The following is a 27,664-nucleotide window of genomic DNA, read 5'->3' as shown; positions in this document are numbered from 1 at the left end:
ACTAAGTTTTCAGTAGAAGTTCACAGCAGCTATAAATTACGACAAAAAAAGATTCCTCACTTCATAATGCCACGTCATTGTGTCCATGGCATGAAATGTCTCTCTGGCCTTGGATCTTTCCTACATCCTTTCGTATAATTAATGACTTTGGAATTTTCTCCACAAAAGTTTTGCACATTTTTGTTGTGTTAATTTCTAGATATTGTTTGAGTGTTTTTTAAAAATTTTTTTTAGTATGTATATTTTTTAGTTGTAGTTGGACACAATGCCTTTATTTCATTTGTTTATTTGTATGTGGTGCTGAGGATCGAACCCAGGCCCCCCACATGTCAGGTGAGTGCTCTACCACTGAGCCACAACCCCAGCCCTGTTTGAATGTTTTTTCCTGATATTATAATTATGATGTTATATTACATATAGAGTTTTTTTACTTATTTATAGTTTTTATTGGACTTCTGATGCATAGAAGTGGTACGTATTGCTTTGTGAGATTCTCCCTACATCGATCCGTAACTGTGATTTCTTTGTGGTCCTGGGGATTGAACACAGGGGTGTTCTATCACTGGGTTACAACTCCTTTTATTTTGAGACACGATGACATCCCAGTTCTTTTATTCTGAGACAGGGTTTCACTAAGTTGCCAGGGCTGGCCTTGAACTTGGGATCCTCCTGCCTTAGCCTCCTGAATAGCTGGACTGCAGGTGTGCCCCACCGGGCCTGTCTGAAACTGCACAATCACTGGTTGAACCGAATTGGCTGCGTGGAGAAGAGGTTCATGAGATCAAAAGTGGAGACCGGGAGGCCAGAGGGTGCTGATGCTGGTGTCAGACCCGGGCAGTGGCAGCAGGGGTCATGCGGCCGACCTTGTGTAGTCTGTGAGGCTCCTGTCGTGGGCACTGGGTGGGTCCTACCTGACCCTGCACTCAACTGTCCACTCTCTGGCTCACTCCTTCCGAGCACCCTGGTAAGTTGTTCCTGTTGTCCAGGCCCTTTCCCTGGGTAAACTGGACACCAGCGATACGCAGGGGCTCCGGGTTCCTCACTGCTGTGGTGATACCCTCACTGTTTCGATTGTGGCTGTCAGTGGGGTCTATGTAAAGTGGATGCGCTGTGGTCTTGGTTGGCCTTTCCCTTCTATGTTGATGATGTTGGAATCCCTTTCGTGCACTTATGGCCATGTGTATGTCTTTGGAAGAAGATCTGTTCAGACGTCCTTTCTGTTAAGGGCGGTTGTTCTGTCATTGAGATGTGGAGTTCTCTGTAGACCGTGAACTAAGCCCTGTGAGATGGGACGCAGATAGCTTTCTCCTGTTCTCTGGGTTGGCCTCCTGCTCTCCTGCTGCATCCTTGTCTGATGTATGTAATTTTTTATTCTGTTGCTTGTATCTCTGGTACCATGCCTAAAAATCCATTGCCATATCCAAGGTCATGGATATCAACCTTATTTTTTCTCCTAATAATTTTATGAGTTTAGCTCTTTTATCTAGGTTGTTGACCCACTTTGAGTTAATTTCTATATGTGGTGTGTCACCTCCCCTTACTGTTCCTTCCCTGTCTCCTTTCTGTTTACAGGACTGGGGATTGAACCCAGGGGAACTCAACCACTGAGCTACATTCCTAGCCCTGTTCATTTTTTATATATTTTTTTAATTTTTAATTTTAGTTTTTGGTCCTGGGGATTGAACCCAGAGGCACTTAGTCACTGAGGTACATCCCTGACACTTTTTTTTTTTTAATTTTGAGGCAGGGTTTTATTAATTTGCTTATGGACTTGCTAAATTGCTGAGGCTGGCCTTGAACTTGCAATCCTCCTGTCTCAGCCTCCTGAGTTGCTGGGATTACAGGGGTGTGCCCCCAGGCCAGGCCGTTATTTTTTGTTTTGTTTTGCTAATTTGCCTAGGCTGGCCTCGAACTCACAACCCTCCCGTCTCCTGTTAGTCCCTGGTCTTTTGACTTGCACAGTTTCTGAAAGGAGTCCTGTAGCCCTTCTCACCTTCATTCTCCGTCTCTGGCAGTTTCTAAGCCTTCCCTTTGTCACTGTTCCCAGCACAGAGACAGGCTGTGCCTTGGTGTGGTTTCCTCGGGATCATAGGTTCTCCAAGCTTCTTGGATCTGGGGGTTTGGATTGTTTGTCTGGTTGTTCCACATACTATATGTTCAGCTATGGAAGCTGCATCGGTTCTGAGTTGTATGTTGTTTTCTCCTTATTGTGTTCATATATCCTTTAAGTCTTTGGGCATTTTTATGCTAACTGTTCCTCACCTGCTAATCTCCTCTTGTGTCATTTCTTGGTCTCTTTGCGTTTGCTAATGTTATACTCTCGGTTCTCATTCCATTTTCCTGCTTATCACGTGTCTAGGATCCTTGACGAGATGCTGGACGTTGTTTTACATTATTGAATGTTTGGAATTGTTTTTTGCTTCCTGGAAGAGTGGTAGGCTTTCTTCTGGTGAGTATTTGATTTGCTTGAAGATAAATGTGATCCTTTTGAGACCTGATTAAAGGAGCTGTCCGAGTGGTTTCTCTGGGATTCTTGCCGAGTGCCCCAGATATCGGATGGATCGCTCTCCTCTGGCTTCTCAGAACTTGAACCTCTCCTGGCCCTGGGTGGGCTCTGGGACTTGTTCGGAAGACAGTTAATCAGTGGTTGCTTCTTGTCCACTTTCATATCACTTTGCCCTGTACACAGCTTAGTTCTCAGGCCAAGGCTGCAGGGGCCCCCGGGTAGAAGATCGGAGCTTCTCCTCTGGGTAGCCCTGACCCTCCCTCTGGGGCTCACGCAGTCCGACGGCCCCGTCTTCCCTAGGGATGATCTGAATCTCCAGCTCATGCTTTGCCTGGCCTCTCCCATGTCCTGTGCCAGATCCAGAAAATACCTCCAGGCAGAAAGCCAGGGTCATCTGGGACTGGCTTCTCACGTTTGCCTTCTCTCGAGGTCACTGTCCTCCTCTTTCATGTGCTGAATACGTATCGATAGGTTTCCTGACATTTACTTACCCTTCCATTTCCAGGGTAAGCTACCATCGTTTCCTGGATTTTTTTCTAGCTTGCTCTGATTTTATTTAGAGCACTTTCATCCATGCTCAAAAGTGACATTGGCCCACAACTTTCCCTCCTGGTACTGTCCCTGTCTAACATCAAAGTCGTGAGGTTACACTGCTTCCTAGTGAGTCAGCGAGATCACCCTGTTCCTCTACCCTCCATGACAATTGGTGTCCTGTGAGGACCATCTTCCTCTGAAGGTTGGCCAGAAGGTAGAACCATCTGTCCGGTAATTTTTATGGGAGTGGAAGTTCATATGCTTCGAAGCACAACTAAAATCCAACGTGTTTAAGGTTTTAGACTTTTAACCCCTGAGTTAGTGTCGATATTTTCTCCTGTATCGTTTTTTTGCTTCTGGATTCACACTTGTCACTGTGACTCGATTCAGTACCTGTCGCTGCCCCTCCTCCTCCTCCCCTCCCCTTTCTTCTTCCTCTTTTTCCTGTTTTTTCAGATGCTCTTTTTTTTTTTTTTTTTTTTTTTCAGGAGCTGGTTTATTTTCTTTTAATCAGGTCTGGGGTTTCTTTACTGCCCATTTCCTTAATTTGTACTTTCATTTCTACCATATTTGGGCTTTCCCTGGGGTAGGTTCTTTTTCTTGGATTGAATGCTTAGGTAATTTTTCAAACTTAAAAAAAAATGGGGAACTGGAGATTGAACCTAGAGGTGCCTAACCACTGAGCCCCTTCCCAGCCCTTTTCACTTTTTATTTTGAGACAGGGCCTTGCTGAGTTGCAGAGTCTGGCCTTGAACTTGCGGCTCTCCTGCCTCAGTCTCCTGAGTGCTGGGTTATAGGCGTGCACCACTGCAGCCGATCAGGCTCTCTCTCTTTTCGTAGCAGGTATTTAGGGTCACACACACTAAGTGTCTCTGTAGGTGCTTCATGAGTTCTGATGTGCAGGGTTTCTGTTGTTCCTCACAGGTAAATCTTTTAAAATGTCAGATGCCAGACTAAGAGGTGCGTGGGCAGTCCTCTGCGAGGGGAGAGCATCGTCCCCTCGGAGCAGAGAAGAGGGGACACACACCATTGTGCCCCAGGCTTCATGTACAATGGCTGCTCCCAGGCCATCGCCCCCGACCTGCTGCAGGCGCCTGGATGGGACAGAGATGCCCCGTGAGGGTCGCAGGCCTGGGGCACCTGGGCTTCTCCCCAAGTGTCACTAGGAAGTTCCCGTGGGAACCACTGTGCCCAGCTGCTCTTGCAGGCAGGGCTGCGGGGCCAGGGAGAGAGACCCGCCCCCGGCCCCTGTGGTGAGGACTCCAAGAGCAGGGAGCACGGGCGGGCGGCTCCAGAGCTGGGAGGATGAGGGCCGTGACCCGGGCTTTCCCCGGAGGCTCGGAGTAAGCAGGGTGGGTGGACGCTGGGTGGGCCGACCCTCACCTGCAGAGACCCTGACTGCCCTGTGGGACCAGCTGTGGGGCTCAGGGCAGGCAGTGGCTTTTTGAAGGGCCTCGTTGGCCTGAGTGGGCTGGGGACAGGAAGTGGGGCACGGAGGGGTGGCCATCTCTGCCGGCCGCCTGCCGTGTGGGCTGGTGGTGCCGCGGAGGACCCTCGTGATGCCGGGTGACGCGGCCACTGCGGGGCTCCCTGGACTGGTGGGAGGTGAAGGGACCAGCACCCAGCGGAGGGGGTGCCCTGCCGGGAGCCGGGCGTTGCCAGGAGGGAAACTGAGAGCCAGGTGACGTGGTCAGGCAACGGGATGGGAGGGTGCTCTGCTCCCCTGCCCCAGGAACCCCCTTGTTCAGGGAAAACAGAAGGGAGGCCGAATATTGGGGCTGGAGGGAAGGGAGACTGGGGGCTCTGGAGAGAGAGCAGCCCTTATCCTGATGAAGCCGAGACTGTGAACCTTTTCTAATAAACTGGCGCGTGGTGGGTGGGAAGCGCCTGGGCTCTGCAGGGTGGGCCTGCGGGCAGGGAGGGTGTATCCCAGCTCCCCCTGCGTCAGGGCCTGGCATGCTGTGGTGCTCAATACGTGCTTGTGCACGCCCCCGGCCAGGACCTGGCCATGTGCTGCCCTGTTGCTCCAAACCTCCCTCCCTGTCCCTGTGATGGGGTTCAGTTCTGTGGGGCGCGGGTGGGGCAGGCCAGGTCTGGCCGTGGCCCTCTGTCCACCCTGTCCCTGGCACCAGGCCTGCAGGGTGCAAACGTGCAATACAGACTCGACGACGGGGAATGAGGGAGCCTGTGAACACAGTGTCACCGGGTCAGTGTCTGCAGTGGGTTCAACCGGGGCCCTGGAAGACGTGGCCCTGCTCTAGGCCTGCTCAGGGCACTTACCCGGAAATCGGCTCTGAGCAGAGGTGGCTGAATTAGGGATCTCAGAAGGTCATCCTGGGTTGTTCATGGTTCAAGGACAGGTGTGGTCGGGGGACGCACAGAGGAGGTGCACAGGAGAAGGGGGTCCCATGAGGACAGGTAGAGAAGGACTTACGTGGTCTCAAGCCACGTCGGGAAGACCTGCAGCCCCTGGAGGCAAGGGGCCCCGAGAACCCCTGGAGGGAACACGGCCTGCTGACACCCCCACTCTGGGCTTCCACCTTGGGACGTTTCGTTTCCAGCCCTTGACTTGTGTCACTTGTGGGGCAGCCACGGAAAACATCCGGTTGCTGCCCACTGTCGAGAGCACAGTGCCGTGGCCACGTGGCTGCCCTGCTGGGCGCTGGCCCTGGACTTGGGAGGGAGGGGCGTTGCAGCCAAACCGTGGGCCAGTGCTGCTGTGTCAGGGGAGCGAGGGCAGCGGGGACCTGAGGCCGGGTGGCCCCACCCTGGCAGCCTCCTCGAGGGAGCGGGTTGGTCCCTGCCCCATCTCAGGTGAGCACTCAGCTTGTTTAGGGTGCCTGAGGGGCCCCTGGGGTCACGCGGTTCCCCTGGGCTGGCTTTGGGGCTCCGGGAGCTGGCTTCAAGGCTGGCTCCCCGTCCCCCTGGGGGCTGGTGGAGTCCCCAGGGACGTCAACTTCTGTCCTTGGCACAGGTAAACAGCCAGCAGGGACGGAGGCCACCCACCGCTGCTCCGGCCTGGGAGTCCCCTGCGATCTCAGTGGGCTTCCTAGCCTGGGTGGGTCCCTGCCGTCCTCTCCTGCGGTTTGGCCCTTTGGGGTGTTGGTGGATTGTTTCCATTCCCAGGTCAATGAGTCCAGACTATTTCCCATCTTAAAAGGGTTTTCTATTTTCTCCACTTGTGGTGAAGAAATGAGCCCAATTTTGAGATTCACTGTGGTCTCAGTCTGTGTGTGTGTGTGTGTGTGAGTGTGTGTGTGTGTGAGTATGTGAGTGTGAGTTGGAGAAGGCACGGAGGTTCAGACTCTCCTCTAGTAAAAAATAAGTAAGTCCCGGGCTGGGGCTGGGCCGGGGCTCAGTGGTGGCGCGCTGGCCTAGCGCGTGTGAGGCACTGGGTTCGATTCTCAGCACCACATACAAATAAAGGCCATTGGCAACTAAGGAAACAGAAAACAAAGGCCAGGAAGTAAGTGAATGAATAAACCCTCCCCTCATTGTCCCCCCCGCCCCCCCCCCCCCCCCCCCCGGGGTTTGGCACAGACTCCTCGGGGCCAGCCTCGCCTCCCTCCCTGTCCTCTACACGTCTGCCTCCTCGGCCACAGACTGGGCTGGTGTCTTCACAGCATGGCCCCTGCGCTGTCATCCACTCCCCTTGGACATTCACCTTTGCAAAAATCGCACAGAGGCCAATTCAGTCTGACCGTAAACCACGCGAATGTGAAGGAAGAAAGTTCCCCTGTGCCCGCCCGGGTGCCCTGGGTCCCCCGGAGGCCTTTCTGCCGTGCGTGCGTGGACTTGGAAGCAGGTATCCTCTTATGTGAGTGAGAGGACCCGGCCTGGTTGGTCCACAGCTACTTTTTTGAAAACACACGATGGGGTATGTCTTCTCCTTAGACTTTGCTCTCCTTGGCACCCTTGTCCCTGCTCTGCCATCACCTCCAAGGTGGCAGGCACCAGGGTTAATGTCCTGCGCTCACCATGGCTTTAGGTGCTTGTGAGGTCGCTTTATGGTCCCTGCTTTCCTTAGGAGATGAGGGCTCAGAGAGGCTGAGACACCTGCTCAGGATGCCCAGCTGCCCCAGCAGAGCAGGGGCTTCCCCTGGGTCTACCAGGTGGCGGGGCATCCGTTCCCAACCACCAGGCTGTCACATCTCCACCCAGATTGTAAAGTCAGGCCTCTCACCTGCCCCTGGACGTGGTGCTGGTCCTCGAAGAAGGGTGTCAGTCTTGTGGCTCTGGTCCCTGGAGGCCCCAGCAGCTCTCTCGGTCCGTGCGCAGGTCCTGCTGTCTCTGGCCAGGCCCGAGCCCTCAGTGTCTGCCCCCTCACTCGCGCGCGGCTCCCCTCACTGCCCTCTCCTCGGGAGCCTGACCCCAGGACCCCAGCCAACCTTGGCTGGCCTCCCTCTGTGAAGTGGGAGGCGGAGCTGGCTTAAATGCAGGAAGGCCCCCAGCCTCCCACGTGGGTGCAGCAGAGCTGGGTGGGACTCGCTGACCAGGGCTAATGAGCCCATCCCTGCCCAGGGGACGAGCAGGATGAGGCTGGGGGCCTGCAGGGAGCCTTGGGAGGACCACCCTTCCTGGCCCTCTGCCGCGTCTTCCCTCTCAGAGACCTCAGAGCATTAGCAGGCCCCACCGTCGGGAAGCTGGGGTGGGGCGTGGAGGGAATGGGGGCTCTTGTGGGCTGGGAAAGGCCATTAGGGCCCCCCGACGGCCCGGGTGCAGAGACGTTATGGCTAATGGACTTGCCCGGCTCTGCTTGCTGAAGGATGGGGAGGAAGGCGCCCGGGATCCAGAGTGCAGAATCTTATTCCCACTCCGGCTTCTGCCACTTGTGAATCGGGGGACTCCTCCGAGCCCCAAAGTCCTCACTGAAAGCTCATAATCCCTCTCTGGCCCCTGACTCCCCTCAGAACCAGGGATCACGTGGGGAAGGAGATGCTCCCCTCTGTCCCCACGCCTCGCCTTGGCCACCTGCGCCTCCTCCCAGGCGAGGAAGAGTCCTGATGTCACGAGGCCCCTCAGGGTGGGAGGGAGGTGGACGCCTCAGCTGGGCCACCAGCAATGGCTTAGGCCCTGGGAGGGCCCGGGGCCACCACTGCGTTAATTCTGGCTGGGTGGGCCAGCCCTGCCGTGGAGAAGTAGGTGTGGGAGACGTGAGCACCCGCTTAATACAAATGGAGGAGGCAGGGAGGTGGGGAGGCCAGATGTGGACCCCGGTGACAGAGGTGTCTGGTCTGCTGGGACAACCCCAGGGGAGGAGGGTCCTCCTGGCCCTGCGGTGACGGCCACAGGAAGTTCATTCTGTGCTTGCTGCTTGGGGATCCTGGTACCCACTGAGAACACGAGAGCTGCACCCAAAGATGGGGACAGAGGCTCAGGAGGCGTCGGGCTCCCAAGGCAGGAGTGGCCGTGCTCTTGTACCTCCTGTGCGCATCTTGGCCGTTCCTGATTGAGGGACAGAGGCCTCTGGGTTCTTGGACGCCTGGGCCCATCCACACCCACTTTTCAGAAGGGCGGACCACCCACTTTGCAAGTCACTGCGTGGTAAAGTGCAACTGGGGGGTCCCGGGGGGTGACACTGTGGCCCGCCCTCTGTGTTGGGCCACGGGTGTGGCAGCTGGTCCAGCTCTGCTTCCCACTCCCACAGCTGTCGGCTTTCCCTGCTCTGAGCTCCAGGGAGCCGAGAGGGACAGCTGTCTTCAAGATCCTGGTCAGGTGATGCTTAAGGCTGGGCTTTAGACTCAAGGATCATCCATCAAAGAGAGGTCATGGTGTTTGCTACTGGTTCATGAAACTGACCAAAAGCAAAGAGGCCAGCAGTTATAAAGGGGTTAAGAAGGCTCACCGCCAGCCACCCAGCTCATCCTGGGCTTTCCCCTGACCTTTGAACCTGTGCCACCTGAGTGGTCCCTGCTGGGTCATACCCGTTCCCCGTGGGTTGCTGGACTGAGCGCCTCAGTACCTTGCCTGGCTGGTGGCCAGAGGCTCTCTGGCTTCTTTCCAACGTCACCGCTCCCCACATGGCAGCGGGCTCACGAGTGCCACCAGTGGAGACCGTCACAACCTTACGCACCCAGGCACCTTGCTGTGTCCCATGGATCGTGCAGCCTGTGTATCCAGGGAAGGGCGCGAATTCACCAGAGCGTGACCGCCGGGGCCATCTTGGATTCCGGCTACCAGCTGGATGGTGACCGAGGACCCTCTTGAGCTCCGGGTGCTCACTGTGTCCCGTCCAGCAGGGAAAATGCTACAGCCAAGAACCACCAAGTGCTGTGTGTGCTTTCTCTTCCAAGTGGGAGGGTTTTCTTTAATTATGTTCTTATTCCGTTTTTCTGGGTATGTGAGTCAATCAATTCTCGTAAACACGCCTGCCCACACTCACCCGCCCTCTCCCGAGCTGGACTAACCCGGTTCTGTTACTTGCCACCAGGGCTCCTGGCCGATATGGGGCACGGATCTGCCCGGGAGGCTAATTGAGAGCAGCGTGAAGCGAGATGAATGTTGTGTTGGGCGGGGCCCGGCGGGCGCTGGACTGGCTGCCCAGTGGCATGGGAAGACTTGGGTGGGGCGGACACGTTCTTCTAGGGGGAGTGACACCTCCCGTCTGTTGTTTTGTGGATGACATGGGCACAGATGCACTGGTCAGAGATTAGTGTGTCTTATGTGTGAAGTGGTCACATTCTCCTGCGTGTCAAGGAGGCCTCCATTAGATTAATTACAAAGACTTAAAAAAAACATCTGCCTGCGTAGGTGAGCCTCTCTGGGACTGCCAGGAAACTTTGTGCTGCCGGCCTGACTCATCCAACAGGGCTTCCCGCGAACCCCATGCACCCTGCCGCCTCCGGTTCTCCACTTCTCCAGCCCCGGCTGGCGTCCTCAGGAGCTCTGTTCTGGAAGGACCCTCGAAGGTCTGGCTTCCTGGCCTGGTCACTGGCATTTTGAGGGGCACATTGCCCTGGCCGGGCTTCTTCCCCAACAGTGAGAGGCAGGATCCATCTCTCCACCACCTTCTAGATGAGCCCATGGTTCCTGGGAGGAAGGAGGCATCTTGGCTCAGGATTCTGAACCAAGCTATGCAGATGTGAAACCATCTTGTGCTTAAAAATTCTGGCATAAAATATGAAACCCAAGTTATCTGGAAACCACAGCGGGCAGGGCTTGGGGACGGCGGGTACCAGAGTCCTTCAGCCAGATGTAAAAGAGAGGAGAGACCACGGCTCCCGCTGCCTGCGGAGCTCCCCCACCCCGCCCCTCTGCTGACAGCCTGAAACAGAGCCTTGTCCTCCCTTGGCCTCAGTCCACTGAGGAAGCCAACCAGGTCCGTCTGGGTGCCCCGAGGGCCGTGCTGGGCATGTCCACCTCAGGTGTCTCCAACTGCCGTCACTTTCCTGATGGGGGATGCCAAGGTCAGAGGCTGAGCTTGCAGGGCCACTAGACAGCCACCATGGGGAGCCTTTGGGTGGTGACTTGGGGCTCCAGCCTGGTCATCCACCTGCTGTGGCTGGCCTTGGTGAGGCCCAACTTCCCCAACTGGTACTGATGCAGGTCCCATGTGGCCCCGCTCTGAAGACCAAACCAGACCCCTGCCTGAGGCTGTGGGCCCAGGGCCTCAACAGATGGCAGTCATTTCCCTGATGGCCAGAGCTTGGAGAGGCTGTTGGTGGGCACTCCTCTCCTTCGCTGGCCACTCACTTTCTCCCCTCCACCTGCCGAGTCCCTGCCCTGATGCCTGACCAGGGTGGGCCGGGCACCGACACAGGCAATTCCACCAGCTCTGTGAGGTCTGTGCAGTGCCCTCCAGGGAAACCGAGGCACAGCAAGACTGAGGCCTGTGGCTGGCAGGTCACAGACCTCCACCTCCCGGAGACTCGCTCTTGACTTCAAATCTGGCCTTGCTCATCCCTTGTGCCATCTGCCATCTAAAAGACCGTGCACCTTTTCTTGCTTGGTTCTGTAGAGGTAGTGGGTGCAGGAAGGGTGGCCCAGTCCCTCCTGCCTGCCCTCCCGACTCTTCATGTGCTGGGTGGGAGTGGTTTGCTGGTACCCCGGGGCAGCCCAGCAGTCCCTCAGTAGGAGCTGTGCCGTTCTGCTGTGGAGTGGCTGTCTCTGAGAACGGCCTGGCTGCAAAGTGTCAGGACAGAAATCTGCGCTGCTCAGGCCCCTGGCCTCCTGCTCTTACCAAACACCCGAGAGAAGGGAGCAGGGGGGGGCTGCCAGAACACCACCCTGATGGGGGCAGCTGGAGCCCTGGCGCCTGCGGCCGGCTCCTCCCTGCCACTTTAATAATCAAATACCTGGGGAGGGAGGGAAGTGTGGGCCTTCCTCTCCTTTAATGTCTGTGCCATTAGCACAGAAAATGAGGGGATCTGGGAGGGGCAGACTCCTCTGGGAGTCTCTGGCCTGTGGGAGAAAAGGCCAGCTTCCTAGCAAGTCTGCAAAGGTCTGCACAAGGCCCCAGAGCCTGGACAAGCCCGAAGCTCACCCCACGCTCCGCCACAGCGTGGTGAGGCTGATGCCGCCTCAGACTGTGGCCCAGCTCATCCGACTGCTCATCCGCTCACGGGCCCTGGGACCTGAGCGCTCAGGCTGCACCCGGGCAGGGAGGGCCCTTCCAGGGGTCAGCTCCCTGTGGGGACTCAGGACTGGAGGCTTGGGGTCCTGGGAGGAGAGTGGCTTCCCAGGAAGTGGGACTCACGGACCCTGGGCCAGCCTGGGTGACCTCCAGCACTGGGAGGCCTTTCTGTCCATGTGGAGGGAGAGACTTTCCGGCCAGGATGCCCGAGTGGGCCCCAGCCCTGCCCCTGAGGGGACCCCAGCCCTGCTGCTGCTGTGTGTCCTCGGTGATCACCTGCCAGGCTGGAGACCCCTCATCTGACACCTGGTCTCCGGGATTCACTGAGCAGCACGGGGGAGACGGGGAGGGTGGTGGGGCTCATCTGGACGCAGCGTGGGGGACGCAGCATGGGGGACACAGCGTGGGGCAGGTGGCACAGCCCTTCCTCACCCGAGACCCCTGGGACCACAGCTCCTTCCGTCCACACACAGTCCCTTCGACCCAGAGCTCAGTGCCTGGCTGGGAGGAGCAGCGGGGACTGCTAGAGAGCAGAGACAGTCCATGGCCAGAGTGGACAGGAAGGTCAAGTCGGTGACTGGGCGTGGACCATCAGGCTCATGGGCTTGGCGGGGTCAGCCCTGCGAGGGCTGGTGCTGCAGCTGCTGCCCTGGGCCCAGGTTAAGGCAGAGCAGGCTCGAGGTGTGTGAATGGGGTGTCAGGGGCCGGCCGGCAGGCATGCCTTCCTCGTCTGCTCCTGGCTCAGAGAAGGGGCCCCACTCCATCAGCGACGCTTCCTGACTGGCCACCTCGGCCTCTGCCTTGGGCTCTCTCCTCAGGCCTCAGAGTGAGCAAGTTCCCCTCGAGAATCTCCCCAGAGAATCCCAGGCGAGACCAGGTGCCCAGGATGTCCTCTGTGGGGGCTGAGCAGAGGCATGGTCCAGGTACTGCCCTTATGGTCCACAGTGGCCTGCCCTCCAGCCTGGCCCAGGTGGTACCCTGGAAGGGCTCTCAGCCAGCTGCAGGAGCCCAGGGGTGTCCAGGCCCAGGGGCTAGCCCCTGCCTGGGGGTCAGGGCCGAGGGAGACATTCTGCAGGGAGGAGCGTAGGAAGGGATGCAGCCACTCACTCCAGGGAGCCCCCGTGGGGCCACTATGTCCCTCTTGGAGAGGGACGATGTCCATCCATGCAGGGCTGAACTGGAATACATGGACAGGTTGCCCGGGTCGGGACCGGCATTCACTCTGGCGACCCATCAGGTAAGGGGCGGGCACGCCACAGGGGAGACAGAAGCAGCCAGAAGACCAGGCTTGGGGCAGGAGGACAGGAGCAGATGGCCCTGGAGAGCCAGCAGGGAGGCCCGGGCCACTGCCCCTGCCCTTGGCCGTCCTCGCTGTGGGAGACAGAGGACTCGGGCATTCAGCCTGCCGCGATGCAAGGTACAAAACGTTTATTGGTGACACTTCATTGTCTTACAGAACTCCCTGTGGCTACATGGGGCCACTGTGCTTGTTGGGCACCACAGTGCCAGTCCTCAGGGGACAGGACAGAGCCAGAGCCCACTTCTGGGTGGTGCTAGAGCCCAGGGACTCGGTCCAGGAACTGCCCATATGGTCCACAGTGGCCTGGAGGACACAGAGTGCTTGGGAGGCTGCCCAGGGCTGGCCAGGCACAGAGTTAGAAAAGGCTGTCCTTCCTGTCTCAAGTGGCTCCCGGGCCAGGCGTTTCCCCATTAAAGTCACCAAATGACTCACCAAGGGGACAGGGATGTTGTTTGCAGAAAGATCTGGCTGCAAGGCTATGAAGGGACACCTCTCCCAGGTAGCACCGTTTGGTTCAGGTCAGCTCATGCTCCGCCCTGGGGACGGAATCTCGAGAACAGTCCACCCCTGGGGACGAGGCTGTAGGGCAGGAGGTGGCAGGGCTGCGGCCACCTCCTCCCCTATGCCGACCAGCCCAGGGTGAGGAGGGCCCCACCGCGTGGGGGTGACTTTGGTACAGTGGGTCACTGAGGCAGAGTGGCTGGGGGTGCTGGTGGCTGCTCGGCCTCCTGGCCACCCCCAGGGCCTCCATCCCTGGGAGAAGGAGGCAGGAGGGGCCCAGCCGGACTGTCCTCCCACGCGGGCACCAAGGCAGGTGCCTGTTCCTGTCGGTGGCAAAGAGTCTCTGGAGGCCAGGGTCCACGACCGGCCCAGGCTTCTCCGGGCGCCGGCCTCTCAGGAGGCATTCCCAGAGGGGCACTGCATCTCCATGGTGACCGTGTTGGGCGTGCCGCCTGCAGCCTCCCCCAGCTCGGCGCCGTCCCTCAGAGCCCTCTGGAAGACCACCCTGAGAGGCTCCCACAGCCGCTGCGACTTGTCCCTCCCGGCCAGGAAGTAGACAATGGGCTTGGCGCTGCTGTTGATGCAGATGCACAGGTCGGTGACGTACTCGGGGAAGGGGGCCGGGATCTGGAAGACCCAGAAGAGGAACCAGTCGATCCCCAAGTAGATGGAGGACACAAGGAAGACGGAGACCATGGCCAGCACGACGTGGTTGAGTTTGGCCGACCGCTGGCGCCTCCGTGCCCGGCACTCCACGTGCAAGATGAGGGCCAGGCAGGGCAGCACCATGAGTGGGCAGAAGACTAGGAAGAGGATGATGCCCAGGGCGATGTCCATGTGCCTGCAGGCTGCCCCGGAGTCTGCGTGGCCCAGGAACACACAGAAGTAGTTGTGAATTCCAGTGACCAGCAGGGACAGGAGCCAGAGCAGGGCGCACACCACGGCCGACAGGCGCTTGGGCCGCCGGCGCCAGTACCAGGCAGGAAAGATGACGGACACACTGCGCTCTGTGCTGATGGCCGGCAGGAGGCTCACGCCGCTGACGAAGGCGCAGAGCCCCACGACCCGGGACACGCTGCGGACGAAGTCGGCGAAGGTGCCCAGAAAGCCCCCCGCGTTCAGGAGGGAGAACAGGGCCTTGCTGAAGAGGTACGCGCTGTCGGCGCTGGCCAGGTGCAGGAAGTAGATGGAGAAGGGGGTCCTCTTGATGGAGAAGCCGAAAAACCAGAGGACCAGCCCGTTGCCCACCAAGCCGCACAGGCAGAGCAGCAGGAAGATGTAGTTCATGACGGCCGGCGGGGGCAGCATGGCGATCTGCTCGATGGTCAGGAAGCCGCGGCTGTAGAGCTCCGGGGCCTCGCTCAGGCTGGGACACATCTGTGCAGGTGTGGAGGGGAGACACCTGGTGGTGCTGGCTGCCCCTCCCCCTCCACGGAGACCTGCACCTGTGGCCCCGCCTGGTGGTCCCCACCAGACACTTGGGTCCAAGGTCTGTAGGGCCACTGGCTCTGATTGCAACCAGAGCAGAATAAAGCCCACCGGAGGCTCACGCTGCTCCCGAGTCTAGAGCTAACAGCACGGAGTGGCCAGTCTCCAGGAGGGACACCACGCTGTCAGCCACCTATAAGCACTCCAGGCTTCCCACGGTCAGAATGGACTCTCCCCAAAATGTCCATGTCATAGAAGAAGGGACTGTTATAATACAATAAGGGAAAACTGAGGGCACTTTCTGGATGCAAGGAGACCAAAGAGCCGTGAGCCACTCTGCAGGCTGGGATCCTAACACCCTGGACCTAGACCACTGTATTGCCGGGGCACTCGGAGAGCTCAGGATGTGGGCGTGGATTGCATCAGTGTTACGTTTTCGGAACCTGGACCTGCGTCTGGCCTTGTTCTCAGACCAGTCTGGCTATTTGAAGGCAGAGGGAGTTGGTGTCTGCCAGTTATTTGGGGGTGATTCTGGGGTACACAGCATATTCAGCACAAGATCAGCAATGGAGGAAGGGAGGGAGGGACTTAGTAGGTAGCCTCCTGTTCTTGCAATTTTCTTGCATTGTTTCAAAACTAAAAAGTGAAAATACTTATTTCTAAGGAAATTAAAATCACTTGTAAAAAAAAAAATGGAGTGGAACTTGGAGCAGGACCCAGTTCCACAGTGGGGCCAGGGAGAACTGGGGATCAGAGGTGGTGCCCTGTGGGCTGGGGCTGCTCTTCGGGGCTCTGGATTGTGGGAAAGCCCAGGGGGTCTCTGGCAGGGGGTGGGGCCTGCGGCATCAGCTACAGGAAGCACTTCAATATTTTACAACTGGTTTTGCCTAAAATGGTGCCCTCAGCGGACACCAGTCCTGTCCACAGGGCTTGGGTTGGTGGGTAAATGCACAAGCCTGAGCCGCGTTCCAGAAACTGGTGAGTGGTGGGCACGGTTCAAACCCAAGAGTCCCCATCCTGATCAAGGTGGGCAGCCTGCTCTGCTCCAGCCAGCGGGTGCCAGGGGACCGGCTAGTGGGGCCGGTCCCCCCCTCCCCTTCCCAGAGAAGCCAAACACCCTGAGCTTTCTGTGTGAACACTTCAAATCACTGTGCCGGCCAAACACAGCCCATCAGGGTGGTTTTCGACCTCTCATTCCTAGTGGCGAAGGTGCCCCAGCAAGCCCCTTCCCTACACCCTGCAGACATTATCAATCCACACCAGCTCTCTCCCGAAGGCTGGTACCCACTCACGTCCCCCAACAAAACAAGGGACCCTTTCTGCCACTTTCCAGATGGCTCTGGCAGAAAGCAGGATCCAGAGGAATCGCTCTTGACATCCCCTAACCAAGGGTGGGGTCTTCTGGCCCGGACCCCTCAAGGGATCCTGCAAACAGGAACTGGAGGTGTTGGCAGAACTTGGGGAGGCCCTCGGAGGTCAGGGAAAGTCCTTTATGGGGTCCTGCCCACCACCAAACACAGAACAGCTCTGCCTGCCTCTGTGGACCAACAAATCCCACTGTTTAGCTTGCCCTCTGCTTCCTTTCCCGGGGGGTGACTTTGAGAACTACAATCTTGGGAGTTCCACTCAGCAGGGACAGACTCAGGGATCTGGAAGGTCCAGGGGAGACTAGCTCTGCCACTGGGAGGGAACTTGCTTGCAGGGGACATGGGGTGGACAGAGCCATGTCAGAGCACTCCAGCCTTTGCAAGCTGGAAAAATCGTGCAATCCCCTCCTTGAAGGGGAGGGGGGCTGGCTGAGTCACTGGGTGGGAGCTGTTCCCAGCCACACAAGGCCCTTGTGAAAGGCCCGCTCTGGAGCCTGCCCCCTCCCTGAGCGCTGTCTCTGCTCTGGGGACTCCTGGACACGCCCCCAGCACACCCAATCTCTTCCTCCTGGGCGGCCAACATCGTGCCAACAGTGGGCACCATGGGGAGAAGGGTTAGAGGCTAGGGCCAGGGTCGGATCCCAGGAGCTGGACCTGGGCAGGGGACAGGTTACTGCCCTGCTGTGAGCCTCAGTTTCTTCAGTGAGGAGGTTGGAGCCGGTCAGTTCCAGGGATCCTTCCAGTCGGAGAGTATTCTACCCAGGATTCTGAAGAAAATTCCAGACTTTTCAAGGGGAGGGGGAAGGCAGGAGGTGGTGGGTCAGCCTGAAGGGCTTGTCAGAGTCTCAGGAGGGCTAGTGCCTATAGATGGGGGTAGCCCAGAGTGCACACAGCTCTGTGGAGCACATGACATCAGGGTCACCTGGGAGCCAGCAGGCAGGCCTTCCGGGCAAGCCCTGGCCATCGTAATGGCTGACTGCCCCCTCTGCAGGGCAGGCAAGGGGCAAAGGATGGCCAAGGGTCAGCATCAGGGGGGACTTCCAGTTACCCAGTGCCTTTGCTCACCTCCCTGAAGGGGACACTGGGATCCTAGGGACTGGTGACCAGGGCCAGCCCCATGCCCACCCCAGTGCAGAGTTGGAGAGTGGCCTGGGAAGCAGGTGTGGGAGGATCTCTTGTCCCCACCTGCCGTCTCCTGGCAGGCCAGTGGCCTCCTCTGCCGGGTGGCACTCACCTTGTTCCTGCTGGTGGCATGGGCCTCCCAGGAGCAGTTCCCAGCCATCTCCAGGCTCCGAGGGTCCAGGTCCCTCCTCGCAGCTCACCGGCTGGCACGCCCACCTGTCACCTGGCAACAGCCCCGGGAGAGGACAGTGGGATCTGACTCCTTCTGAAATGTCCCCATCCCACCTCCCGGCCCTGTCCCCAGGCCCCTGGGCTTTCTGGGCCAGTGGCTCTCACCTTAGCGGAAAGGCCATCCCCAGCTCCCTGAAGAAGGGCTTGGCAGGACTGTCCTGCCAGCACAGCCCCTCCTGCCCGAGGACCCCTCATAAGACCCTTGGGGCCCCTTGGAGACCACGGCGGCTCACTAGGCAGGAAGCCCCCTCAACCCCCACCCCCTGCACTTGGTCTGCAAGGTGCCGGAGCCAGATTGCTCTGGAGATACAGTTGCCCGAGCACCTCCATGTGTCCTGGCCCTGGGTGGCAGGGGAGGGGCGCGGTGAGGTCAGGCAGGTCGCTTTTGGCAGGGAGACTTCCTGGAGGAGGTGGTCTTTGTCTGGGCCTTGCATCTGGTCTTTCCCCTAAAGGTTCCTGGAAGGCACAGCGTCGCCCCCACCACCAACCCCAGCACCCCGAATGCTGGCTGAGCACCTGCCACCTCCCCCCCCCCTTGTGGGGTGTGGCCTGATTACCAGCTGCAGGGCAGCTGCCCTCATTTCCCTTTGGTAGGTGACCTAGGGTCCAGGGGTGAGGTCACTCTCCAGCGGCCAGCACATCTGTCTATTGTTGGGGCTGCAGCTGCTATGGAGGAGAGGGGTGACTGGGGAGCGAGCCAGGAGGCCATGCCGTGGCCCTGACTCCGGCGGGTGGGGGGAAGCGTCGGGGCTGCCAATCAATGAGCCTGGGAGGGGGATGAGCTGGGCGGGCACGACCCAGCAGGAGACTGGTCCACCCTGGTTGGCCACAGCTCATGGGTCTGCCTACCCTGTGTCTGCTAAAAGTGACCTGTCCCTCAACCAGACATCCTATCGCTCCCCCCCAGGAAGTGGGGAAACTGAGGTCGAGAGTGAGAAAAGGCCTTGTCAGGGGCACAGCGCAGCCACAGGTGGCTGGAGCCCTCCCTCCCGGGGGGGGGGGGACTGCTGGGCAGTGCGGTGGCCTCCACTCCCCAGAAATTCCTTCCTCTGCAGGTCCACCCGGCTGGCTGCAGCCGCCACCTCCTTCCCTCTCCGCCTGTCCCAGCTGGGCTGTGAGTCACTGGCTGCAAAGGGTGTCCATCTGTGCAAGCCGCCCACCCCTTCTTTAACCCTTGGCCTCCAGGATCTGGTGGGAAGGCTGCCACCCCGAGGGCCAAAGCTGTGCAGCGGGGTGTGGAGGGCCCAGCGCCACCCCAGGCCTGCGCCCACTTCAGGTCTCCTGCCCTCCTGCCCCCAGGCTGCGGGTGCGTCCTGGAGCTCGGTGGGGGCACCTGTGCCTGGAGTGGCTCAGTGCGGGGCCTGCGTGGGTGAGGGTGGGAGCCCCTGTGTGTGGTGCCTCGCACAGATCCTGGTGCTGGGCAGTGGGCGTCTTCACCCCCCGCCTCAAGGCACAGCCTCGACTCCAGTTGGTCCACTGTCCATGGCCAGGGACAGGCTGCATGCTCCCCAAGGGGGGCCCGGCCCAGACTTTCCCCTGTCTGCACCCCCAGACCCACCCGGCCCCAGGTAAGCAACCTCTGCTTCCCCCCTTGCTCCCAGCCCTCTCGAGGCCCTTCCAGAGCCTTCCACATCAGGCCCTAAGCTCCCCTGGGGGAAGCCTGGACTCAGGAAAGTGTCACCCTTTCACGCTGGTCAGGCTGGACCCTGGGGCGGAGGGCTGGCCTGCCCACAGTGCAGGCCAGCATGCCGGAGAGCCCCTGCCCACCACGCTGATGGAGCTGATCCGTCTGTGTCCCCTGGTCCTGGCCCTACCAGGATACGCACAGCGACTTCACGGATGCGCAGAGATCTGGCAGCCCAGACGGGCCACATTAAGGACATATGTGTGACATGGGTAGGGACGTGTGGAGTGCGTGTGCTGCGTGTTGATCAGCGCTGGCTTCAACCAAAGCTGACCAGGAAGCTGCCAGCCCAGCACCCCCTGCCCCCGCCTGCACTCCCCTCAAAACCAGGACGGTGCGGCCACTGCCTGCTTCCCCCAGCCTGGCTCACCCCAGCCCTCCAGGACCCAAAGCCTCTTGTTTTCCCCTGGCGGCCGCCTGGGCTGGGCCTGAGGGCACTGGTCATTGGAGGGGCTGTCTGACGCTGCCCGTGACACACAGAGAGCCTGTCTCCCCTCTAGGACCCGGGTCCCTGCTGACAGCTGGATCCAAGGGGCTCATCCAAGGGGATGGAGACCCGGCAGAACACCGCGGGGATGTCCTCAGAGGACCCCACGCTGTGCCAGGCTCCGCCAGCCTGGGAAAAGGTGGGACCCAGCTGCCCGGCCTCCTGACCCCAGCATGTCCACTGTGGGGCTGGCCCTGCAGCTGCTCCATCCCGGATTCAGCCTCGCAGAAGCTGGTGTGCGCGGGAGCGGAGGAGCCCTCTCCTCTTGCTTGGGATGCTGCCCGCTGGGTGTTCCCTTCTAGCCCTTCCAGAAAGCTCTCTTGGACGTGAAGCTGGGGGAGGGAGGGGAAGCCCCCACCCACAGGAGGATAGAGCAGGGGCTGGCTGCTGAGGCCGGCTTGGGGCTGGGGGTTGGGGGAGGCCAGCTGGCCAGGGCACGGTCACACAGGAGGGGACTCTCAAAGTTCCTCGCTGTCCCTGAGAACCCTGCAGCTTCTGAGTGGCGGGAGAGACCTCCTGGTGGGTGACAGCCCTGCCTTGGAATCTCAGGGCTTCCTGATTCAAGAGGTGGATTTCTGGGAGCTTCCTGCCCTGACCGTGCCCACCTCCCTGCCCTGAAGACGTCCACCTCATTTTTCTTCCCTGCCTGGCCTTCACCCTACAGACCCCCTTTCCCTGAGCCCCTCCCTCGGTCCCTGGACACAGGGAGCTACCTGCCGCTGTCCTGGTCCTCGGAGTCCTTCCCTTTGTGACGGGCTCCTCCTGAGATCCCTGCCTCCGCCTGGCCGACCCACCAGGGCAGCAGGCCAGCCAAGCGCTGCCCGAGCTTGGTGGAGGACGGGACGAGCCCTTGCCTGCTGCAGGAGATGGCTTTGGAAGCAGAACCCGCCCCAAACCCAATTCCAGGCCCGGCAGGAGGGGGAGGGGAGGGAGGAGGAGGAGGGGCTGCGCTCCATGAGGCTTCGGGAAGGAATGCCCCGCTCAGGAGCCCCCCCAGAGCCCCACTGGGGACTCATCTTTTTGCCTGGTGACGTCAGGTTGGCCCGAGCACTGAGCACGGCGGCCGGAGTCCAGCTGTTAATCTCCCTTGTATCCTATGGCCCCCCAAATCTGTCCTGTCCTGCAGAGGGAGCTCTGCTGTCCACTGGCCTGCTGCCTTGGGTCTGCTCCCAGTGGGCATTTTGGGGTGGATGGGCGGTCCCCACCCTGCCGTCTCCACTGGGGGAGGGGCTGGCTTGGGGAAGCTGGGCGCGCAGAGGAGAGGGCTCCCTAGCGGAGGCGCAGAGTCGTGCAGAGTCCACGGAGGGACGGCAGCACCCCCAGGTGGCGTCCAGGTCCACTCCCCCTGCCCACCCTGGAATGTGCCGGGGGCCCCCTGTGGCCTTCTGGAACCAGGAATTCCCTTTCCCAGCCCTAATAGCAATCAGATGGAGTAAGTGGAAAATCACAGCCCGCCCGGGGCGAGCAGGGGAGCTGGCGGCCGCGGGGCCTGGTGCGTGCGCTGCTCAGCGGGATGAGTCAGCCTCCCCCAGAGAGGGGGTCCTGGAACGTGTCAGTGGTCCGGGCACCCAGCCCAAAACGGGGAGCAGGAGGGTGGGCCGTCAGTGCTGGTGGTGAGCCCTTCAGAGGCACCAAGAAATGACTCTCCTGCCCTGGGCCCACTTTCTCATGGCCCCGAAGCCCAAGGGAATTCCATTTTCCCTGCTTGAACAAATGGTGCCCAGGCAGGGCTGTGGGCCCCTGTGGGCGTCTTACCGAAACCGCAAGAGACTTTCCCTGCACCTGCCCCGAGCCTCAGCTTCCCGCCCATGGAGGAGTCTGCTGTCCCTGCCCCAGAGCAAGAGGAGGAGGGAGCCTGGGACTGGGGTCTGCATTGTCCAGCGGGTCTCCTGGGGTCTCCTGGGGGTGGGACGCTCTGAGAGTCTGGGGACACCCAGACCACACCCGAGGCCCACAGAGGCTGGGCAGGCAGGGTGGTGACCTGTTCGCCTCCCCCAGGGCAGCAGCTGGGGCCCAGCTGGGCCGCTTGTTTACGCGGGGAGGCTGGGGAAGGCCAGGGAGGCTGAAGCCAGTCAAGTTCCAAGTGTAATTGCTTTTGGACACTTAAAAGGAGCTGCGTGAAGTGGGCAGAGGCTCTGGACTCTGCCGCCTTATTTGGTATGGAAATTTGTTTCTTTCTAAACCAGAAAGAGGTGCTTCGGATGGGAGCCGCGCCTTTGCCTGGGCCGCAGAGTCCCATTTGCCACAGTCGGGTCCGTCGGCTTCTGAACAACGGGGACCCAGTCCTCGCAGTTCCATGTCTGCTGAGGGCCCCACTCCTGGTCCGCAGAGGGTGCGTTGTCCTGGTGACCTAGCGAGGTGGAAGGGGCCGTGGGCTCTCTGGGGTCCCTTTTACAAGGGCATCGACCCACCTCAGGACAGCTCCACCCTTGTGGCCTAGTCACCCCCAAAGCCTCTATCTTCCAATGTCACCATCTTGGGGGGAGGGTTCCAATAGGGAATTTAGGGGCACTCCCTGGGCCTGGGTTTCCTCATGAAGCGGTGCCCTGGCTCCGTGAGTGGGACTGCTCACTCACTCACCAGGCTCAGGGCTCAGTTGTGAGGTGTCCAGTCCAGGGCCAGCCCACGTGGTGACCTAGACACAGGCCCTGCTCTACTGGCTTTCATAATCTGTCCCCAGGCTCTAAATGGCAACCACCTGCCATCTAGTGCCCTCCCTGCCCCTCCCAGTAGAAAGGACCTTAATTTTTAACACATCCATCCAGCCACCCAGCCACCCACCCATCCACACACCCACCCTTCCATCCACAGGCACACCTATCCTCCCATCCACCCAGCATCCATCCATCCACGTATCTAGCCACGACCCACTCGTCCATCCATCCATCCATCCATCCACGTGCCACCCAGACACTTAGCCACCCATCCGCCCACTCATCCTCCCACCCACTCATCCATACGTCCACGTGTCCATCCACCCATGTGTACATCCGTCCACCTGCCCATCTGTCCACCCACTGACCGTCCATCCCCTAGCCATCCATTCTTATCTTTGGTCAACACTTATTTATAGAAGACCAGCGATGTTGGTGCCGGGGGAAGAATTGTGGGGGAAGCCGAGGGGGAGGAGTGGGAGCAGGAGATGACCGGAAGGCCGGCGGCCACTGCTCTCCGTCTGGGCTCCTGCAGTGAGGACGGTGGCAGACGCTGGCCGAAGGGAAGGAGGGAGGGAGACGGGCCGAATGACGGCCACCTGAAGATGTCCTAATGCACAAACCCTGAGAACGTGAGGCCTCACTTGTGGCCAGAGAGACTGGGGACACACGAGGCTAAGTTCCTGAGGGCCTTCCCAGGCACGTGGCTGTGGCAACCTTGTCATGGATTGCCCAGGTGGTCCTGTCACCACAAGGTCCCTAGGAGAGGGAGGCAGGAGCACCTGCTCCGCGAGTCCCTGCGCCAGCTTCACACACACCTCCCTCCTTCAGGTGGACCACCCGCCTGTGTGACCAGCATGGCAGCTTCTCTGTCCTCCAACCCGCGGTCAGCCTCGAGCGACACCAGCTTTGGTCTACCTGTCCTCACCCACACCCTGTGCCCTCCCTGCACCGGGGCCATCTGTGCCCTAAGTGAGCCCCAGGCACCACAGAATGGGTCTGCGACCACTTTGGCCCACACTCAGCAAAAGCCACCTTTAAAAGGCGCACAGTAGCCTCCTAACTCCCAGAAGTGATGAGTGGTGGTTCCCAAGGCCATCGCGTACCCAGTCAGCCTTCGGATTTGCTTTACACCTGTGTGGGCGTCGGGGCCCAGCAAGGTGGCCGGCCGACAGGGTCCTTGGCAGCTGGGCTCCTCTCCTGGTCTGTCTCTCCCACCCCCCTCCCCCCTCCCCCCTCCCCCCTCCCCCTCCTCCCCTCCCCCTCCTCCCCTCCCCCCTCCTCCCCTCCCCCCTCCTCCCCTCTTTCTCCTTTTCACCCTTCTCCATTCCACTGGGTTTAGCTCAGGACGTGTGCGGGGCTGAGGCAGGGAAGCTGGGGAGGCTGTAGCCAGAGGGTTGGAGAACCTGCCGTGGGGACGCAGAAGCTGGGAGTGCTCCTGCTCCTTCTCCTAGGGACCTGGTGATGACAGGCCCACCTCAGCAGCTGGCCCACGTGGCTGCCTGGAGCCTGGAGCAGGGGCCGGAGGGGGGGTGGGTGAGGCCCTGGTCTGTCCGCCGCAGCCTCCTGGGGGAATGGCTCCTCTGACTCACCTCCAGCTCTCCCCCGGTTCCTCTCTTGGAGAGTCCCAAGCCCTCCTGTCACATGGAGGAGCACAGTTTGCAGGCTTGGGGTGGGGCGTGAGGGCCACAGCACGTGGCGTCTGCCCTCTGTCCTAGCAGTCCCACTGGACTTCTTCTGAGGGGATGCAGGGGTTTATTTGGCGACGTCCCCAGGAAGTGCTGCAGGTGGAGTGGGCACGGGAAGGGAAGGGAGGATTAGAACATAGGCCCGCCTTGCTTCTGGGGGTCTCCTTTCCAGCTGGCTCTTGCCTCCTCCGCCTGGATCATGACGAAGGCACCTGCCAACCCAGGGCCGCCCCCAGCAAGGGGACTCATGGGGCCCTACCTGCTCCTGCTCCTTGCCTGGTGGGCTGAGAGCAGCCATGGGGTACCCTCTCCTGATCTGGGGGTGCAGCTGAGAGCAGCCATGGGGTACCCTCTCCTGATCTGGGGGTGCAGCTGAGAGCAGCCATGGGGTACCCTCTCCTGATCTGGGGGTGCAGCTGAGAGCAGCCATGGGGTACCCTCTCCTGATCTGGGGGTGCAGCTGAGAGCAGCCATGGGGTACCCTCTCCTGATCTGGGGGTGCAGCTGAGAGCAGCCATGGGGTACCCTCTCCTGATTCGGGGTGCAGCTGAGAGCAGCCATGGGGTACCCTCTCCTGATCCGGGGTGCAGCTGAGAGCAGGGCAAGGGTGAATTCGCACTCAACGCTGGGATCGCGGTCTGACTGCTGTCCAGGCCTGTACACTCGCACACATAAAGCACGCCCTGATGTCCACACCAAAGCCTGCCGCGGTTTTCCCGGGCTAGTGCCCAACTGTCGACTTGCTCTGATTCTTAGCTGTCCAGGGCCCTCTGTCAGAGGCCACGCAGGCTGGCGGGGCGGCTCAGTGAAAGAGTATTTACCAGGTGTGTGCGTGGCTCTGGGCAGAAGGAGCTATTTCCAACCAAAGCCCAGACCTGGTCTCTTGGGTCTCTGTGATCTGGACTTTCTCTGGTGCCTGGTGGCATTCGCAGCTGGACAGGTCACACGGATTGAGGGTGTATACCATGTTTTGTTTTGTTTTAATTTTGCGCTGAGGGTATAGCTCAGTGGTGGAGACCTGGGTTCCAGCACCACAAACAAACAAAAAATCATTTTTAAACTCCAGGATCTTCTGAAAACATGTGTATGTATGTGACCACGGGCTTTCCCCTCCTAACCACTGCTCAGGGTACTAAGTGCATTCTTGGGCACGTGGCTGTGGGACTGTGACCACCAGCCTCTGCAGAACTCTTCACGTTGCTCAAGGTCCCCATGAGACACAGCCTTCTCCTCCCTGCAGCCCCCAGCCCTCTGGGCCTCCCTCCTCGGGTTCACACGCCCACCAATGGTGCACGGGGAGCCCAGCCGCCACATCCTGCCCAAAGCTTGTCATTTCCTGCTTGTTCCATGGTAGGCACCTGGTGGGAGTGTTGCTGGAGGTGGGCGGAGGCTCCTGGTCCCTGTGTGCAGAGGCAGGGCAGGGCAGGGCAGGGCAGGGCAGGGCAGGGCAGGGCTGGCGGTCGGGCAGGCTCATCCCCGGGAGCGCAGGCAGGAGGACTCAGATCCAGCCCCAGGAGAGGGCACAGGAGGCTGCACGGCACCCTCATGCCAGGCTCTGGGTGCCCTTGGGCTGGGGTGGAGTGGGAGGCCTGAACCTCGTGGCGGCGGGTTGGCGGGGGTCAGACGCCTGTCCTGTGGGCACCTGGGGCAGGGGCCTGCGAGCTCCAGTCACTTTGCCTTTTCCGGCCTAGCGCCACCCACGGGTCCTGCGACAGCCCCGACCCTTGGAGCTTTGCAGCTGCCTGGGTGGCCTTGGGAACGCGGCTGGTGCCCCCAAATCTATGGAGGAGCGCGGTGGCCCCGTGGTGGACTGTGGGGACCGGTGGTGCCCATCGGTGGCTCTGAGTCTTCAACCTCCCTTCCCAGCAGGGGTTCCTTCCACTGCCCACCACACGAGGGAGGGGGATGTGTGTCTGTGGCGTCACATGATGAGTCCCCTGGGTCATTTGCTGCTGGGGTCTTTTACAGTCCTGGTCTTCCTACCCCACCCCTGCCGTCTCCAGCAACTCCAACTTCATCATGGCTGCCTGCACGGCTTCTGAGAAAGGGGGACGGTGGGGGACCAGCTCACACAGCCAATGGCCCTGTGCAACTCAGAGAGGGGCTCAGAGGCCCCCACCCCCTTCCCACGCTCACCCCCCTTCCCCTGGCTGCCCCCTGGACGCTCTGTAGCTGGAATACTAGTCGGAAGGGTCTCTGCTGCACTCCCCATCAGTACAGACAAGCACCAAGCACCAAGTCACCGGCAAGGACAATCACCTCAGGCGAGGAGGACACAGGCATGGCCACAGTGGGGCTTTGTTCCTGAGGTGCCAACCAGGCAGATGCCACCTCCTCTCCCTCACGCCCTGTGCCCTCGGCGGTGAGGGTCTTTGCCGGGCGGGGTGGTCAAAGCTTCACTCCCACGGGGTCCGGCCAGGGTGGGCTTGCCTCTCTCAGTCCCCGTAGCTCCCCACGCGTTTTCTATGGGACAGGGGGGTACTTCGGGAGCCTCTGTCTCCTGGGTGCCAGGCTTGGGGACACCATGGCCTCCAGCAACCAGTGTCCCCCACAGTTGGGACTGGGCACACCAGCGGGGACGGGGACTCCCTCTGTACCCAGGCCTAGAAACTGTACCTCATTCTGTGGCCCCAAAGCATCGTCGCCAAGCCTGGAAAGGCCACTCCTGTGTTCTGAAGTGTTCAGAGAGGCCGTGTTCAATGGCACGTGGAGAAAGGAGATCCTTGACCAGAGGCCATGTTGCGGATATAAGCGCCAACCTTGATCCGACCCACCAGGCTCCCCAAGTCTAGGGGTGGTGGTTTGGAGAAGTGTTGGGGGCAGGGAAGACAAATCCACAGTAGAGCAATTGATTTTTCCAGGAGAAGTCCCTGCTGTCCCTTCCATGATGGAAGATGGAAGTGGCCCCATGACACCAACCTCCCCAGGGCTGGCTGTGCCCCGGGGAGAACGTCCTGCCTGGTCCTGCCTGGACATAGTCATAGGAAGGGCAGGCCAGCTTCTTCCTCTGTCAGTTGGTCACAGGGAATCCCCATGGGGTCATTTGTGTGGCCGTGCGTGAGAAGTCCGTGTAGTGAAGTGGACGTCATTAGCTCATGTCCCCAGGACCTGCTCACATCTGACCTCACAGCTAATGCTGGAGCTGTGGCATGTGTGGACCGTTATCGCCCATGGGGCTGGTGACCACCCATTCGAGGTGGCAGCTGGGAGGTCACCACGGGACCGCATGGGCAGTTCACACTCCAGGGTGGCATTGGGTCTCACCTGCAGCCTGACAGCCAGGCCGGAGCCGGGTCTCCCAAGGAGACTCGTTTCTGTCAGAAGGGGATGTGTCCCACTCCAGGCCTGGTGTCCGCCCGGTGCAGCTGCAGGAGCCCGCCAGGGCATCCGCACGAATCCACTGGACTCTTCATGATCTGTGCATCTGCTGGGTCACCGGGCTGGACGGTGCAACAGCTGCACAGCAGCTGGACGTGTCCAGAGCCCTCCCTTGCTCCAGGCCTACTCCACACGCAGCCTCGAGGGTTAGCAGAACACCCTAAAGCACGAATGCGTCACACCCAGATCACACCCAGGCCCCGGGCAGCTGC

The 27,664-nt window shown here is 60.0% G+C and overlaps 1 protein-coding gene across 1 annotated transcript; it reads right to left on the bottom strand.

The window, feature by feature from the left end:
• Window positions 1-13,053: 13,053 nt before the first annotated feature.
• Window positions 13,054-20,557, bottom strand: Mrgprf (MAS related GPR family member F). The gene is made up of 3 exons (XM_027944756.2): window positions 20,446-20,557; window positions 17,443-17,553; window positions 13,054-14,790 (listed from the first exon to the last, which is right to left on the bottom strand). Exons 2-3 carry the CDS (start codon window positions 17,488-17,490, stop codon window positions 13,807-13,809), a joined length of 1,032 nt encoding a protein of 343 aa, XP_027800557.2. The 5' UTR covers window positions 17,491-17,553; window positions 20,446-20,557; the 3' UTR covers window positions 13,054-13,806.
• Window positions 20,558-27,664: the final 7,107 nt, after the last annotated feature.

The sequence above is a fragment of the Marmota flaviventris genome, chromosome 9 (genome assembly GCF_047511675.1).
Source record: "Marmota flaviventris isolate mMarFla1 chromosome 9, mMarFla1.hap1, whole genome shotgun sequence".
Lineage (NCBI taxonomy): Eukaryota > Metazoa > Chordata > Mammalia > Rodentia > Sciuridae > Marmota > Marmota flaviventris.
Note: the sequence above shows the minus strand (reverse complement) of the source record. Positions and strands in the feature narration are given on the sequence as shown.

Coding starts and splice junctions, on each gene's coding strand:
- Mrgprf (XM_027944756.2), bottom strand. CDS start 17,490: ATGGCTGGGAACTGCTCCTGGGAGGCCCATGCCACCAGCAGGAACAAG. Junction 14,791..17,442: donor ATGCCACCAGCAGGAACAAG/GTGAGTGCCACC, acceptor ACACCTGCACAG/ATGTGTCCCAGCCTGAGCGA.